The sequence below is a fragment of the Podarcis liolepis genome (assembly GCF_965112155.1).
Source record: "Podarcis liolepis genome assembly, chromosome: 2".
Taxonomy (NCBI): domain Eukaryota; kingdom Metazoa; phylum Chordata; class Lepidosauria; order Squamata; family Lacertidae; genus Podarcis; species Podarcis liolepis.
The window spans coordinates 108,039,223-108,056,471 of record NC_139555.1 but is presented as its reverse complement, the minus strand read 5'-3'; the positions used below and the strand labels follow the sequence as shown (position 1 = coordinate 108,056,471).

At 46.3% G+C, this 17,249-nt stretch overlaps 1 protein-coding gene across 5 annotated transcripts in view; it reads left to right on the top strand.

Moving 5' to 3' along the window:
• LOC310701532 (L-amino-acid oxidase-like) overlaps positions 1 to 17,249 on the top strand; it is a 33,731-nt gene that overhangs the window by 10,915 nt on the left and 5,567 nt on the right. For all 5 annotated transcript variants that reach the window (XM_083492556.1, XM_083492559.1, XM_083492558.1 and 2 more), the window contains 2 exons: positions 9,111 to 9,319; positions 15,276 to 15,388. In XM_083492556.1, the coding sequence (XP_083348682.1) occupies positions 9,111 to 9,319; positions 15,276 to 15,388 (322 nt within the window). The remainder of the gene's footprint in view (positions 1 to 9,110; positions 9,320 to 15,275; positions 15,389 to 17,249) is intronic.

Here is a 17,249-nt window from a genome sequence, read left to right as displayed (position 1 = left end):
TGCATGCAAATACTGTCTTACTGCTTGATTTGCTGATGCATCTGGCAAGAACAAGGGAAAAAAATCTGTCCTTCGAGCCGGAGTCGAACCAGCGACCTAAGGATGACTTTGGCAGCAGTCTACAGTCCTCCGCTCTACCAGCTGAGCTATCGAAGGGACAAGCCTAGGGTGCTGTGCCTCACCTTTTAACTGTGGGTGTGGTTGGGCGTGGAACTGGAATTTCAATGGGAGATATTCCCTTTGAATGCCTTCCCCAGGTTTCCTGCCTCTCTGCCAGCAAGCCTAAGATCTAAAGCATGGGTAGGCAAACTAAGGCCTGGGGGATCCAGTCCAATCGCCTTCCAAATCCGGTCCACAGACGCTCCAGGAATCAGCATGTTTTTACATGAGTAGAATGTGTCCTTTTATTTGTAATGCATCTCTGGCTTATTTGTGGGGCCTGCCTGGTGATTTTACATGAGTAGAATGTGTGCTTTTATTTAAAATGCATCTCTGGGTTATAGGAATAACCCAGGGGCATAGGAATTTGTTCATTCCATATATATATATATATATATATATATATATATGCTTTCGTAGATTTTCACGGGTACAGGAATGCAGGTTTTGGTGTCTTCGGGTGTCTTCCCGTGTAAGAGTTGGGGTGTCTAGGCGACGTTTCGACGAGGTCTCACTCGTCATCTTCAGGCTGGTGCTTACGGCTTCTTGTTACTGGAACAGAGCAGGATCTCAGTGTTTGAGTTCCTATAAATACTGTTGAGGGGGTGTGGTGTATTCTGGGCAGAGAGGAAGTTCCCAGGATAGTGTGACTTTTCTTCTTTTGTTCCTTAATTACTTGAGGGATATCTTGAGTGATTTCTTGAGTGATATTCTGAGTACCACTTAGGAGGGTCATTAAGAGTGGATTAGTTGCTAAAGCTTTCGTGTCTTGACCTCTTGAGCTTGTGAAGAGTTTTTCTGAGAAGATGGCTGTACTGCACTTAGTTGTGTTCTGGCTTGGCTTCGTGTATAGGGGCGAGCTGTGGTTTTGTGCCCTGTGCCAGTCAGATCTGTGTAGGGATTGCAGGGGGGTGTAGCATCCGGAGGTGCCACTATGGTTTGGCTACTGGATGGTGTCTGTAATTTATCTGTGGAGAGGGTCTGGGTTTGGGTCTGGTGTGGTTGATTGGTGATGGTGTTCTGTGTGCCTCTGGTTCTGGTGTCGGTTTTTGTGGGGAGGGCTAATTTCCAGATGTCTGGCAGGCGGGACGTGTCGTCACGCTTGTTCATGTTGTGAGGGTGTTTCTCTATCTCGATGGCTTCCATGATTATTCTCTTGTGGTGATGTTCCATGTTAAAGAGCAATTTGGAATCTGCAAAATTAATTTCGTGTCCTGTTTCTTTCATGTGTTGGAAAAGAGAGGAGGTTTTTTCTTCTTTTTTGACGGCATTCTTGTGTTCTGCGATACGTGCATTTATTCGTCTGTTTGTTTGTCCAATGTACGTGGCTGGGCAGACTTTGCAGGGTATTTCATAGACCCCTTGGTTTTCCAACTGGATTTTATCTTTGGGATTTCTGAGGATATTGGCTATTTTTTGGTTGGTGCAAAAGGCTGTTTTGATATTGTGTTTATGGAGGATTTTGCTAATTTTATCTGTAGTGCCCTTGATATAAGGAAGGAGGGCCATGCCATTGTTTTCTTCTGTGTCTTGGTTTTTGGGGGGTGTTTCTTTTTGGATTAGCTTCGTAACCCTGTTTTGCTGGTATCCATTGGCGATTAACACATTTGAGAGATTCTGTAACTCAGTTGTCAAGTGGTCTTTGTCAGCCAGGCGTTTGGTTCTGGAGATGAGAGTCTTGGCTACGGAGTTTATTTGTGCAGGGTGGTGGTGTGATTGTGCATGTAAGTAGCGGTTGGTGTGTGTTTTTTTCCGGTAGATGGTGTGTCCTAGGGAGCCATCAGGTTTTTTGTAGATTAGGACGTCAAGGAAGGGAAGTTGGTTGTTGGCTTCTATTTCCATAGTGAATTGTATTTTGGGGTGTAGGCTGTTGAGATGTGTGAGGAAGCTATCTAGTTTTTCTTTCCCGTGTGGCCAAATTACAAAGGTGTCGTCAACATATCTGAGCCAAAGTTTCAAATCTACTCCAAGACCCTACCTACCAACCTATAAAAACAGATCCCACCACCTATCTGGAAAAAACCACCAAATCCAAAATAAAAGCCTCTCCTATCAGTGAAGAAATCCAGCTAAGAATCATCCCCAGAGAAAAATCATCCAGATGCCCCAAACTCTACGGTCTCCCCAAGATACACAAAGAAGGAACACCACTCAGACCAATAGTCAGCTCCATAGGCTCACCTCTACAAAATCTCGCTAAATTTCTCGCTAAGCAACTTCAGCCCTATGCAGAATCCATCGCTTCACACGTTACTAACTCCTTCCAGTTCATAGAAACAATAAAGAAGCAAAACCTACATCCCGATGACCTACTTGTGAGCTTCGATGTTGTATCTCTCTTCACACAAGTGCCCATTAATGAAGCCTTGACAGCCATCCAAAACAAATACAATCCCCCCGAATACATCCTGGACCTGACCAACCACTGCCTAACCAACACGTACTTCATCCACAATGGACAAAGATACAAACAGATAGAAGGAGCACCTATGGGATCACCCCTCTCACCGGTCATCGCAAATCTGTACATGGAACACTTTGAAACCAATGCTTTAGACAAGTCAGAACACAAACCCAAACTTTGGCTCAGATATGTTGACGACACCTTTGTAATTTGGCCACACGGGAAAGAAAAACTAGATAGCTTCCTCACACATCTCAACAGCCTACACCCCAAAATACAATTCACTATGGAAATAGAAGCCAACAACCAACTTCCCTTCCTTGACGTCCTAATCTACAAAAAACCTGATGGCTCCCTAGGACACACCATCTACCGGAAAAAAACACACACCAACCGCTACTTACATGCACAATCACACCACCACCCTGCACAAATAAACTCCGTAGCCAAGACTCTCATCTCCAGAACCAAACGCCTGGCTGACAAAGACCACTTGACAACTGAGTTACAGAATCTCTCAAATGTGTTAATCGCCAATGGATACCAGCAAAACAGGGTTACGAAGCTAATCCAAAAAGAAACACCCCCCAAAAACCAAGACACAGAAGAAAACAATGGCATGGCCCTCCTTCCTTATATCAAGGGCACTACAGATAAAATTAGCAAAATCCTCCATAAACACAATATCAAAACAGCCTTTTGCACCAACCAAAAAATAGCCAATATCCTCAGAAATCCCAAAGATAAAATCCAGTTGGAAAACCAAGGGGTCTATGAAATACCCTGCAAAGTCTGCCCAGCCACGTACATTGGACAAACAAACAGACGAATAAATGCACGTATCGCAGAACACAAGAATGCCGTCAAAAAAGAAGAAAAAACCTCCTCTCTTTTCCAACACATGAAAGAAACAGGACACGAAATTAATTTTGCAGATTCCAAATTGCTCTTTAACATGGAACATCACCACAAGAGAATAATCATGGAAGCCATCGAGATAGAGAAACACCCTCACAACATGAACAAGCGTGACGACACGTCCCGCCTGCCAGACATCTGGAAATTAGCCCTCCCCACAAAAACCGACACCAGAACCAGAGGCACACAGAACACCATCACCAATCAACCACACCAGACCCAAACCCAGACCCTCTCCACAGATAAATTACAGACACCATCCAGTAGCCAAACCATAGTGGCACCTCCGGATGCTACACCCCCCTGCAATCCCTACACAGATCTGACTGGCACAGGGCACAAAACCACAGCTCGCCCCTATACACGAAGCCAAGCCAGAACACAACTAAGTGCAGTACAGCCATCTTCTCAGAAAAACTCTTCACAAGCTCAAGAGGTCAAGACACGAAAGCTTTAGCAACTAATCCACTCTTAATGACCCTCCTAAGTGGTACTCAGAATATCACTCAAGAAATCACTCAAGATATCCCTCAAGTAATTAAGGAACAAAAGAAGAAAAGTCACACTATCCTGGGAACTTCCTCTCTGCCCAGAATACACCACACCCCCTCAACAGTATTTATAGGAACTCAAACACTGAGATCCTGCTCTGTTCCAGTAACAAGAAGCCGTAAGCACCAGCCTGAAGATGACGAGTGAGACCTCGTCGAAACGTCGCCTAGACACCCCAACTCTTACACGGGAAGACACCCGAAGACACCAAAACCTGCATATATATATATATATATATATATATATATATATATATGCTTTCGTAGATTTTCACGGGTACAGGAATGCAGGTTTTGGTGTCTTCGGGTGTCTTCCCGTGTAAGAGTTGGGGTGTCTAGGCGACGTTTCGACGAGGTCTCACTCGTCATCTTCAGGCTGGTGCTTTCGGCTTCTTGTTACTGGAACAGAGCAGGATCTCAGTGTTTGAGTTCCTATAAATACTGTTGAGGGGGTGTGGTGTATAGCCTCCAACGTTCTGGGCAGAGAGGAAGTTCCCAGGTTAGTGTGCCTTTTCTTCTTTTGTTCCTTAATTACTTGAGGGATATCTTGAGTGATTTCTTGAGTGATATTCTGAGTACCACTTAGGTGGGTCATTAAGTGTGGATTAGTTGCTAAAGCTTTCGTGTCTTGACCTCTTGAGCTTGTGAAGAGTTTTTTTTAGCCATCTTCTCAGAAAAACTCTTCACAAGCTCAAGAGGTCAAGACACGAAAGCTTTAGCAACTAATCCACACTTAATGACCCACCTAAGTGGTACTCAGAATATCACTCAAGAAATCACTCAAGATATCCCTCAAGTAATTAAGGAACAAAAGAAGAAAAGGCACACTAACCTGGGAACTTCCTCTCTGCCCAGAACGTTGGAGGCTATACACCACACCCCCTCAACAGTATTTATAGGAACTCAAACACTGAGATCCTGCTCTGTTCCAGTAACAAGAAGCCGAAAGCACCAGCCTGAAGATGACGAGTGAGACCTCGTCGAAACGTCGCCTAGACACCCCAACTCTTACACGGGAAGACACCCGAAGACACCAAAACCTATATATATATATATATATATATATATATATATATATATATATAAAGATAGTAAGAAAACCCACAAGCATAACCTTTAAAAATCCTGGGCTGGATTTAAACTAAGTTGCTTCATTGGCAGAAACCAGCACAATGGTTAGCAGGCTGTTGTGTTGAAACATGAAAAGCTTTCGAAATAAAAGACCATGGTAAAGCTCCATCCCTTCTTTTTGGGCCTGAGAAGGCCACTTCTCTTCTTTAGAACAGGTAGGGGAGAAGTGTTTTTGTAGTGTTTGTTTGAAATATATCCCTTGCTGTAACGTGTCCCTTGTTGTAAGCTGCTTTGAGGATGGTGTGTGTGTGTGTGTGTGTAAAAGTAGCATAAAAATAAAATGAATGAATGAATGAACTAAACTACAACTCCCATCAGCGTAAGCAAGCATGGCCAATGGCCAAGGATGATGGGAGTTGTAGTTCAGCAGCATTTGGAAGGACCAAAGGTTCATCACACCTCTACTAGATGTTTATGGACTAAACATCATCCCTGCCCATTGGGGCTCTTAGGTGCTGTACTTCCCACAACTTCTGGATAGGCATACAGGTTCCCCATCTCTGTTATAAGGGGTCCCCCTCATCTCAGTTCATTGACTTGCAGTCAGCGTGCATCTTTTGATGATGTTGTCATCCATCATCAACAGCTGCCACCCTTGCCTCTGCAGTGTCATGACTTTGTGCCAAGATTTCTCAAGGAATATAGGGAAGCTTTCATTGAAATTCCAGTTCCATGCCCTGTAGGCCAATCGCTGCCTTTTTTTTTTTTTTTTAAGGAAGCCGCATCCCAAGTTGAAAAGAACAAGGCAGAGCTTTGGGCTTGTTCCTTCGATAGCTCAGCTGGTAGAGCGGAGGACTGTAGATTGTCATCCAAGCCATCCTTAGGTCGCTGGTTCGATTCCGGCTCGAAGGACAAAGTGTTTTTGCTTGCCAGAAGTAGCTCCTGATCTCTCAACCAATCATACACTGTGACTTCCTTCATCATGACTACAAACAGTCTGGAGAAACCCTCTGAGTCATACTGAAGCCTCTAATCCAAAATAAGATCTTGTAGTTTGAAAATACCAGAATATAGTTTTCCGCATCTGGCCTTGAGACAAGCGAGTTTCAGCTCCTGTTTCAGTTTCTGGTTTGTGGACCAGGTACTGAGCCTTGCAGCACGAAATGAAAGGAGTGCTGTGTTCATTGGCAAAGTGGTAGACACTGTTCAATAAAATGCTTGTGCAAATGATCAAACCTGCAAGTGCTGTGGCCCTTGAGAAGTGCTGCTGGTGGTGGTTGTTGTCGTGAGGAACCCCATTCCCTCAGCAGCAAGATATTGCCACTGCAGTACATTTGCAAAAGCAAATCTTCAAAGTAGAGAAGCTTCTTGGAGGGGAGAAACCAAGACCCCGCAGAACAAACAAGCAGCAGCTACACATGTATTGCACAGCTGGTGCCTGGGGAAACCAGGACTACTGGAGTCTGACTCGGGAGAGGGGAGCATGGATTTGTGGGGACCTGTACCAGCCAGGAGGCGAGAATCAGAGGCAGGGGAAGCTTCAGAGCTGGAGGAAGAAGCAGGTCAGGCAAGTGAAGGGCCGGATGCTTCCTGACCCTCTCCTGCACCACTGTCTCCCAGAACCAGGAGCGAACAGAAGTGGGAAGAGCAGAGGCAGTTTCCACAAAGGCATAGTCTCTGGCTGCATGTGTGCAGCCTGTTGTGGGGAGGTGCATAAGCTGGTGAAGGGGGCATGGCCCCCTGTTGCTGCAACAAGAGCATAGAATAGCTGCCTAGATGCAAGGCTGGTGTGTGCAGGTATTCGGAGCTGAGGAAACTACTGTAAGTGTCAGCTTTGACAATGAAGAGCTAACTATCTTCCGTGGGCATTCATGTGGTTGCCAAGATATCAGAAGAGAGAGGATGATTAAATGGGCACAGGACGTTGGTCATAACATTATGTTTGCTGACTGGGAACAGTTGTGGACCACAGGTATGAAATTCACGGCATGTAATGCCATAAGAGAGAATATTATGAAAATGATATACAGGTGGTACATGACCCCCGTCAAGCTTGCAAAAATCTATCATTTGCCCGATAATAAATGTTGGAAATGTAAAGAAACTGAAGGTACATTCTTTCACCTTTGGTGGACGTGCCCAAGGATTAAGGCTTTCTGGGAAATGATATATAATGAACTGAAAAAGGTATTTAGGTATACCTTCCTGAAGAAACCAGAGGCCTTTCTCCTGGGCATGGTCGGCCAATTGGTGTTAAAGAAGGATAGAACTTTTTTTATGTATGCTACAACAGCAGCAAGAATACTCATCGCAAAGTATTGGAAGACACAAGATCTACCCACCTTGGAAGAATGGCAGATGAAGGTGATAGAGTACATGGAACTGGCAGAAATGACTGGCAGAGTCCGAGATCAGGGAGAAGAGGTGGGGGAAGAAGAGTGGAAAAAATTTAAAGACTACTTACAGAAATACTGTAAAATTAATGAATGTTAAAGGGATGTTGGATTGAAAATAAGTGGTGTTGGTAAAAAGATTAACAAGAATATGTAAATATGGATTGATAATGGAGGAAAATATATATATTTATAATAGGTTAAGATGCTGAGTAATGGATAAGTGATAGAGGGTAAGGACTTGCTGAATTAAATATCTGAACTGGAATACAAAAAGGGAGGTGTGAGGAGGTCAGGAAACTAGTAAATGAAGTATATGATATGAAAGTATTGATTCTTTTTCTTTTCTTTTTTTCTGTGTAAACTGTTTTCTATTTTGTTTTTTCTATGTGTCTTGTTTCTGTACTTTAGTAGGGTTATTCTTTGTTCTTATTTTTTTTAAGTTTAAATTTTGAAATTCTCTAAATGTTTGTTGAACTTCAATAAATATTACTTTAAAAAAACAACAACAAGATATCAGAAGAGAGAGGAAAGTAGCCTCACATCTTTGCTTGTATGTTTCCCATGGGCACCTCGTTGGCCACTGTTAGAACAAGCCACTCTTCTTCTTCTTCTTTGGTGATCACTTGTAGCCGAGTAAGTTTGTCTTCCATCAACATGGTTTTAGCAGTAAGTCTGTAAGTGACTGTGCAGGCCAATTCTGGACCCACACTTCCTTCCACAGTGGGGACATTGGTTTCCTGGCGGGAGTTGATCACAGTGAGGGTTTGCCAAACATGCCTTCCTCTTAGCACGTTTCTCCCTTTCGTCCTGAGTTTGAGTGTCTTCAAAGCCCATGACACCTTTGGTAAAGGCTGTTCTCCAACTGGAGTGCTCACAGGCCGGTGTTTCCTAGTTGTTGGTGTTTATACTACATTTATTTAGATTTGCCTTTGAGAGAGTCTTTAAATCTCGTTAACCACCAGCATTGCACTTTCCATTTTTAAGTTCAGAATACAGTGGTACCTCGGGTTAAGTACTTAATTCGCTATGGAGGTCCATTCTTAACCTGAAAATGTACTTAACCTGAAGCACCACTTTAGCTAATGGGGCCGCCTGCTGCCGCCGCGCCGCCGGAGCACAATTTCTGTTCTCATCCTGAAGCAAAGTTCTTAACCTGAAGCACTATTTCTGGGTTAGCGGAGTCTGTAACCTGAAGCGTATGTAACCCGAGGTACCACTGTAGAGTACAGTGGTACCTCGCTTAAGAACGTAATTCATTCTGGAGGTCTGTTCTTAACCTGAAACTGTTCTTAACCTGAGGTACCACTTTTGCTAATGGGGTCTCCCGCCTACACTACGCTATCACTGCACAATTTCTGTCCTCATCCTGAAGCAAAGTTCTTAACCCAAGGTACTATTTCTGGGTTATCGGAGTCTGTAACCTGAAGCATCTGTAACCTGAAGCATCTGTAACCCGAGGTACCATTCTAGTTGCTTTGGAAGACGATAATCAGGCATCCGCACAACATGACCAGTCCAACGAAGTTGATGTTGAAGAATCAAGCCATTAAAATAGATCCAGCAAGACTCTTCTTATGTTCTTAGGCTGTTGATGTTTGTGTGTCTTCTTAGTGCTTCTGGGCCTTGCCGCTCTGCTCCTGCTGCGGAAGAGCATGCCCAGCCCCTTAGAGAGATGTTTTGAGGATCCAGAATATGAGGGGCTGCTGGATATTGCTAAGGATGGGCTGGGCAAAACTGAAGAACCGAGACGGATTGCGATTGTGGGAGCCGGAGTTGCTGGACTTACAGCTGGGAAAGTGCTGCTGGATGCTGGACACAAGGTGATGGGGCCAAGGAGATGGGGAGGTATTGGCAGGGTGAGAAGCAAGGGCAGGTGAGACAGGGGTTGCATAATAACAGCAATTTTGTATTTGTACTCTGCCCGTCTGACTGGGTTGCCCCAGCCACTCTGGGCGGCTTCCAACATAAAGTACAGTATATAAAAACATAATGAAGCATTACACATTAGAAAGCTTATCTGATGGGAGGGTGTTCCACAGGATGGGTGCCACTACCGAGAAGGCCCTCTCCCTGGTTGCCCACTTTCCTGTAAGTCAAGCCCAAATCCCGCCCCCTTGATTCACAATCTTCAGCCAACCTTGCCCAAACTCTTATCTCGCTCAGGATGTTTGGATTTAAAGACACAAGGCAGTGTTTCAGGCTGATCCAGTCTCTGAAGCAACCCCAGAGTGGCCCTACCAAATGATTAAAAAATTGGGACAATGGTTTCTGCACACGGGTTTGCAAGCCGGGAAAAGAAAATGATGGACGTGTATGAAATATAGATTGTTGTTTAGCCTCTTTTGTTGTGCATCTTCTGGGGGAAACCAAGGGGTTGCTTCCAGTGTGACCTGGTGCAGATGTAATCCTGATTTCTTGCAAACCACGCTTAAAGCTAGCACTGGGAATGCACCTGAATAGGAACCATAGCTAACCTCAGCGTATATGTAATGCTAAACCATGGTTAAAGCCAGTGCTTTTTTCTGGGGGGACGCAGGGGTACGCACGCCCCTAAACATTTTGTGAATCTACGTTTGGCCTCATTGAAGGGCAGTATTTCAATATGAGTAGGAAAATGAGAGTACCCCTGAACATTATTTTTTTTTAGAAAAAAAGCACTTGTTAAAGCCAACAAGGGAGAATTTGTCCTCAGAAGGGATTGAGGGAATAGGAGGAGGATGGTATGTGCATTCCCGAGGCTGTCTTCCAGTTTTCAAGCCCTGGTCTTTATGGAGCCAGGTTTACATATCAAAGTACCAAGCCTGGCATTTTCAGGCACATGCTGGGGACACAGCACTCTGGAAGGGACTATAATTGATCCTTGCCTTGGGCTCCCATTTAGACAAACATTTGCTCCAGATGACTGGGCTTGGGAGCTGATGTTTTAATTTCCCACAGTGCTCCTGACACAGCATCCCTCCACGGTATTGTGGGAAATTAAAAAGGTGTCCCCCTTTCTGGTGCCTGAGAATACAGAGGATAGCCTTTCTTAATAATCATAATCATAATAATAACAAATGTATTTATACCCCGCCCTCCCCAGCCAAGGCCGGGCTCAGGGCAGCTAACAACCAATAATAAACAGAGGATAGCCTTCCTGAAGAAGAAGAAGAAGAAGAAGAGGAGAGGAGGAGGAGGAGGAGAAGAATTTATACCCCGCCCTCCCCAGCCAAGGCCGGACTCAGGGTTAATAGAAACGAGTTGAATCAATACAGTGGTGCCTCGCAAGACGAAAAGAATCCATTCTGTGATTCTCTTCGTCTAGCGGTTTTTTCGTCTTGCGAAGCAAGCCCATTGGCGGATTAGCGGATTAGCGCTATTAGTGGCTTTTAGCGGCTTTTAGCGGCTTATCGGCATATCGGATCAGGTGATAAGCGGCTTAGCGACATAGAAAAGGGGGTGGAGGAAAAAACCCCCGCAGGAACTCGCAAGACATTTTCGTCTTGCGAAGCAAGCCCATAGGAGATTCGTTTTGCGAAGCACCTCCAAAACGGAAAACTCTTTCATCTAGCGAGTTTTCCGTCTTGCGAGGCACCACTGTACAACTTAAAAACAAGATTAAAATACAACATTAAAACATTAAAATGCAGCCTCATCACAGGAGGAAAAAGGAAAAAAGGAAGAGGGGGAGGGAATCAAATTGACTCCAAGCCAAAGGCCAGGCAGAACAACTCTGTCTTACAGGCCCTGTGGAAAGAAATCAGATCCCACGGGGCCCTAGTCTCATGAGAAAAAACGTTCCACCAGGCCGGAGCCAGTGTTGAAAAGGCCCTGGCTCTGGTTGAGGCTAATTTAACTTCCTTAGGGCCCGGGACCTCTAGGGTGTTACTACTTATGGACCTTAAGGTCCATACCGGGAGAGGCGGTCCCGTAGGTACGAGGGTCCTAGGCATAACGATATGGCCTCTACGGCATATACAGCTTTCATCATGGTGGCACCTGTCAACGTTGTACTCTCGAGATGTTCTGGACTACAGCTCCCATCATCCCACTCTGGCTGGGAGCTGATGGGAGTTGTATTCCCCAAAATCCAGAGGATGCCCCGTCGGCGACCCGTCTTACACCGTCGCTTTCCTCAGCATAGTTTGGCAGGTTCGGGGGCTGGGTGGCTCCAATAGCAGCCTTACTCCTCTAGGGGATGCTGGCTCCACTTGAGACCCAGGTGCGAGTAGAAAAACAAGAGCTTCACTCAGCCTAGATTCCCCGTCTGCCTGCCCCCCCCCCCCCCGCCCTCTGCTTCTGCAGAGCAGGCTCATTCCAGTCCAATAACCCGGATCAGCACGTTTGCTATATACTTCCCCCCCATCAACAGGGCCAACTGGCAGGACTTAATTACTATTTTCTGCTGCAGGGCAAGCTTATGAAAAACAAATGAAAAAACTGGGTGGGCCACGGAGTGTGCAGTTGCACAAACCGCCAGGCAATTAAATATGTAGATGGCAGGCATGATCACTTCTTTTGTTGTTTTTGCAAATCTTGCAAGCCTCTGTTTTATTGGTGACCTGCCATGCCACAATGTGCAAGACATATTCAAGAGAATGGGGAAGGTAGATAGCCAGGGTGTGGAATTTGGCCCTCTGGGCTTCTACATCTTGCCCTCAAAATTCTCCCCGGCTACATCCCTGTATTAGGGACGCGGGTGGTGCTGTGGGTTAAACCACAGAGCCTAGGACTTGCTGATCAGAAGGTCAGCAGTTCGAATCCCCGCGACGGGGTGAGCTCCCGTTGCTCGGTCCCTGCTCCTGCCAACCTAGCAGTTCGAAAGCACATCAAAGTGCAAGTAGATAAATAGGTACCGCTCCGGCGGGAAGGTAAACGGCGTTTCCATGCGCTGCTCTGCTTTGCCAGAAGCAGCTTAGTCATGCTGGCCACATGACCCGGAAGCTGTATGCCGGCTCCCTCGGCCAGTAAAGCGAGATGAGCACTGCAACCCCAGAGTCGGCCATGACTGGACCTAATGGTCAGGGGTCCCTTTACCTTTACATCCCTTCATTGCACAAGTGGTTTTGCTTGGCTTGATTGCATCTGGTTCAGTATAAAGGCAGCTTCCTATGCCATGCATGGGAATGGAGATCCAGAATATGTCAGGATCACCCATGTATTTTTGACCCCAAATCGGCTGACGCTTTGCCAAGGAGCTAACCAAGGCACAGCAGTCTGGTTTCCCAACAGAGCCGTTGCCAATGAGTCAGATCTTGTGGCTTTATTTATACAGGTGCATCTGTTCTGAAGCAGAACTGTAATCATAACCAGAAAAACAGACCTTTCCCTCAGGGACCTTGGGTAATCTCTGACAAACAGTTCCTCCAGAATGTGACGTTTTCAAGATGTTAGCTGATTGAAAGCACCATAATTCACCTACATGTCTCGTGCCCTGTTTTTCTCAATTTTGTTTTGGAGCTAGCTCCGACCCCCCACCAAAATTTATTCTGCTGTCTGCCCTCCTGTCCCAGGACCAGACATCTGTAACACAGCAGAGCATGCAAAGATCCTTGCGCACTGGTGTCTGTGGGCATCCTGGTGTGTGCAAAAGATCTGTAGATCAGGGCCCTAATCCAGCACTGACCTTAGAAAGGTGAGCAAAGGAAGAGACATCTCTGAAGTTGCAGACATAGGAGCGTAGGAAACTCTCCTTTGCTGAACCAGACTGAAATATACTCGGAGTCGAGAGTGGATTTCATGCTCTTTATTCAGCTCATAGTGGTGAGGAGGAATGAAAGTTCCCCCAAAGTATCTGCTTTATATACATTATTTACACAATGGGCTGCACGTGATTGGCTCATTCCGGGATTCTCCTGTAGGCCAATCAGGTTGTGGATTCCCTTCCACCTGGAGCTGGATTGGGTGGCTCCTGCAGACCAATCACACTGCTGTATTGTTCTAGGACCAATCAGACTTCTGCATTCTGAATCCTATTGTTCTAGGACCAATCAGACTGCTGCATTTTGGATCCTATTGTTCTAGGACCAATCAGACTGCTGCATTTTGGATCCTATTCAACTCAGTACATAACACAGACCCATGGTCCTCCTAGCTTAAGGATTGTTTACTGAGCAGCTCTCCAATATTTCAGACACAGGGTCTTTCTCAACCATACCCGGAGATGGTGGGGATTGAACCTGAGATCTTCTGCATGCAAGGGAGATGCACTGCCGCTGAGCCATGCCCCTTCCCCAGATAAAGTGAAGAAGCTTGACCTTGCTGTTGTACAGGGAAACCCCACTGAAACAAAGCAGCAATTGCAGGCTGCTCCCCACTCGACTTGCACACAGCTGCACTTTTCCACCTTAGGGAAAAGTGGTGGCTGGGAGGCAGAGCAGCAGTCGCCACTGCCTGCTGATTGGCTCTCTCCCTGGCAAGCAAGCCAATGGCAGCAGTGGTGATGAGGAGAATCAGCTGCCTGTGAAAGTCGAGGGGAGCTAGACTCTTGGAGGGAAAGGAGTCTTGCCCACCAGCCCTCCAGAATCCAGAGCCAACACTGCTGGCATCTGCACCCTTCCAGCTGTTTTGTGCCTCCCAAGGGGAGTCTGCCCCAACCACCGAAGAAGAGCCTACACCATGGGTAGGCAAACTAAGGCCCGGGGCCCGGATCCAGCCCAATCACCTTCTTAATCCGGCCCACAGATGGTTCGGGAATCAGCGTGTTTTTACATGAATAGAATGTGTCCTTTTATTTAAAATGCATCTCTGGGTTATTTGTGGGGCCTGCCTGGTGTTTTTACATGAGGAGAATGTGTGCTTTTATTTAAAACACATCTCTGGGTTATTTGTGGGGCATAGGAATTCATTCATTATTTTTTCCAAAATATAGTCCGGCCCCCCACAAGGTCTGAGGGACAGTGGCCCAGCCCCCTGCTGAAAAAGTTTGCTGACCCCTGGCCTACACAATACAACCCAAACTTCAGCAGCAGCTGAATGCAAGTCAGCGCTTGCATGCCCGAAGCACGCTGCCCAGTCCTTCCGACTCAATGAACTCAAAGCTGATGTTCCTGCAAACTTGGCCATTTTGAATCTGCACAGTCCCCACTCTCTAGTAGCATCTTCTACAGAAAGATGCTTCTTGCAGTTTGTGTTTCAATAAGGTATCAACAGGGTCCATTTCTGCTCCCCTCAGTGCCACCAGCCTAAGTCCATTCTGAGAGCAGACTTTACCCCTGATCTTGTCTATTTTGCCAGTCCCCAGTACTGGCATCAAGCATTCCTCAACAGTGTAACTTCCAGGCAAACTTAGCAGGCTGAACATTCAGGCTAAGTAATCTGACAGCAAGTTGATAATTGCCCTTGAATAAGAATAACACCAGCAGATCCAATGTGGCAGCAACTTCTGAAAAGTAACAGCCAATATCCAAGGCTTGTAAGTCTTAATTACAAACTCACCGGAGATGAATGAATGAAATCAGTATGAGTCACCAGACATCTCTGACACCTGAATGATATAATTTGCTTAACCTGCCTAGAATAAGGTGCCAGTGACAGATTGTTCAGCTTTCGGCCCCCCAGAAACTACAGCTCCTATCATCCCTGACCACTTGCCATGCTGTCTGGGGCTGATGGGAGTTGCAGTCCAACATCTGGAGGCTGAGGAAAGCTGCTATAATCAGGACTATAAATATTGGACTGGGTATTCTCACAAAACAAACACTTTGGCCCTTTCCCATGGGGACATTCTTCAACATTGTTCAGTGGAGGCCATTTTGCAACCACTGCAATTATAGTTCTTCTTTTGCCCACCCCCAGGTGACAATTCTAGAAGCCAGCAGCTGTGTGGGAGGCAGGATGGAGACTTACCGTGATCCCGAGGGGGGCTGGTATGTGGATTTGGGCCCGAGGCGCCTGCCTTTCAGCCACAGGTAAGAAGGGGCAGTGATATTCCCATGGTGGTGTGCAGCTGATAACATTTGACAGGAGAAAAGAGAGTTGGAATGACAGCCACCTTCAAATGAGAGCCAGTGTGGTGTAGTGGTTAAGAGCGGTAGTGTCGTAATCTGGTGAACCGGGTTCGCGTCTCCACTCCTCCACATGCAGCTGCTGGGTGACCTTGGGCTAGTCACACTTCTCTGAAGTCTCTCAGCCCCTCTCACCTCACACAGTGTTTGTTGTGGGGGAGGAAGGGAAAGGAGAATGTTAGCCGCTTTGAGACTCCTTAAAAAGAGAGTGAAAGGCGGGATATCAAATCCAAACTCTTCTTCTACTCTTCTTCAAATATAGGGAGGGCTATCACATAGGAGGTGAAAGGAGCTTGTTTCCTGCTGCTCCGAAGGGCCTGAACCAATGGATTCAAAATGGCAAGAAAGGACATTCTGACTAAATATTAGGAAAAGCTTTCTGATGGTAAGAGCTGTTTGACAGTAAAACAGACTTATCTCAGAAGGCGGTGGACTCTCGTTCGTTGCAGGTTTTTAAGCAGAGGTTCAGCGGCCATCTGTCAGGGATTCTTTAGCAGCGATTCCTATGTTGCAGAGGGTTGGTCTAGATGACCTTTGGGGTGTCCCTTCCAACTCTGCAATTCTGTGACTCAATGAGAACAAAATCAAGAACAAAACTGAAATGAGTCTGATGGTAAAATGCCCATCATCATGTCATGCAGCATGTGCAGAGATGGGAGGCGTTGCAATTTTAGGGGACCCTGTGGTGTGCAGTGGATCCCTGTGGTCACTAAATCTTAGAGTTGGAAGGGACCCCATGGGTCATCTAGTCCAGCCCCCTGCAATGCAGGAATCTCAGCTAAAGCAGCCATGACAGATAGCCATCCAAACCTCTGTTTTAAAAACCTCCAAGGAAGGAGAGTCCACCACCTCTCATGGGAGTCTGTTCCACTGCTGAACTGCTCTTGCTGTCAGAAAGTGTTTTTTTTTTAATGTTTGGTCATTGCATACTTCATCCATTCATTTATTTGCATTTGTATTGTCGCCACCTTTCCCCCCAAGAGCTCAAAGGGGCCTCCATGGTTCTCCCCTTCCCCATTTAATCCCCACAGCAACACTGTGAGGTAGGTTAGGCTGAGAGGCAGTGAGTGGCTCAAGATCACCCAGTGAACTTTGTGGCTGAGTGGGGAATTGAACCCTGGTCTCCCAGGTCCTAGCCCGACACTCTAACCATTACACCACGCTGGCTCCTCCGCACTACAACTTCCCCTGCATGATCAAAGTCAGCTGAAGTGGAGTGTCCAGTTTCAGAGGGAGAGGGCATGTGCTGCCCTCCGTCTCATCATGTCCCCAAATGTAGCACCTTTGCCTCTTTGCCTCAAAGGAATGGATGACAGCCATTCCCCCATATGTCAGGATGCAAAGGTACACTGACACAACTGGGTAAGAGTTGAACCTGTTCCTTAATCTCTTGCTGATCCCAGCCATTATGAATTCAGGCTTTCTGTTTCTGGGGCCTTGCTTCTTGGTCATGCTAGAGTGTGACAGAATATTTGGAACCAGCTTTTGGGGAAAAGGAAGGAAGGAAGGAAGGAAGGAAGGAAGGAAGGAAGGAAGGAAGGAAGGGGAGAGAGAGATTGCTCCAGCAACAGGCCATATGACTGCCAAGTTGCAGGCTAGAGATATTCCCCTTTTAACTTTGTTTCTGCTCCTGATTCAGAAGAGACAGTTGGGGCTTCCCCCAGTTTTGTTTTCCTCTAGTCCACACCCTTTCCCACCTGCTGGGATCCAGCTTGTTACAGCAGGTGTGGGACGAGGGGGTGGGAGGATAAAGGGGGGGGGAGAG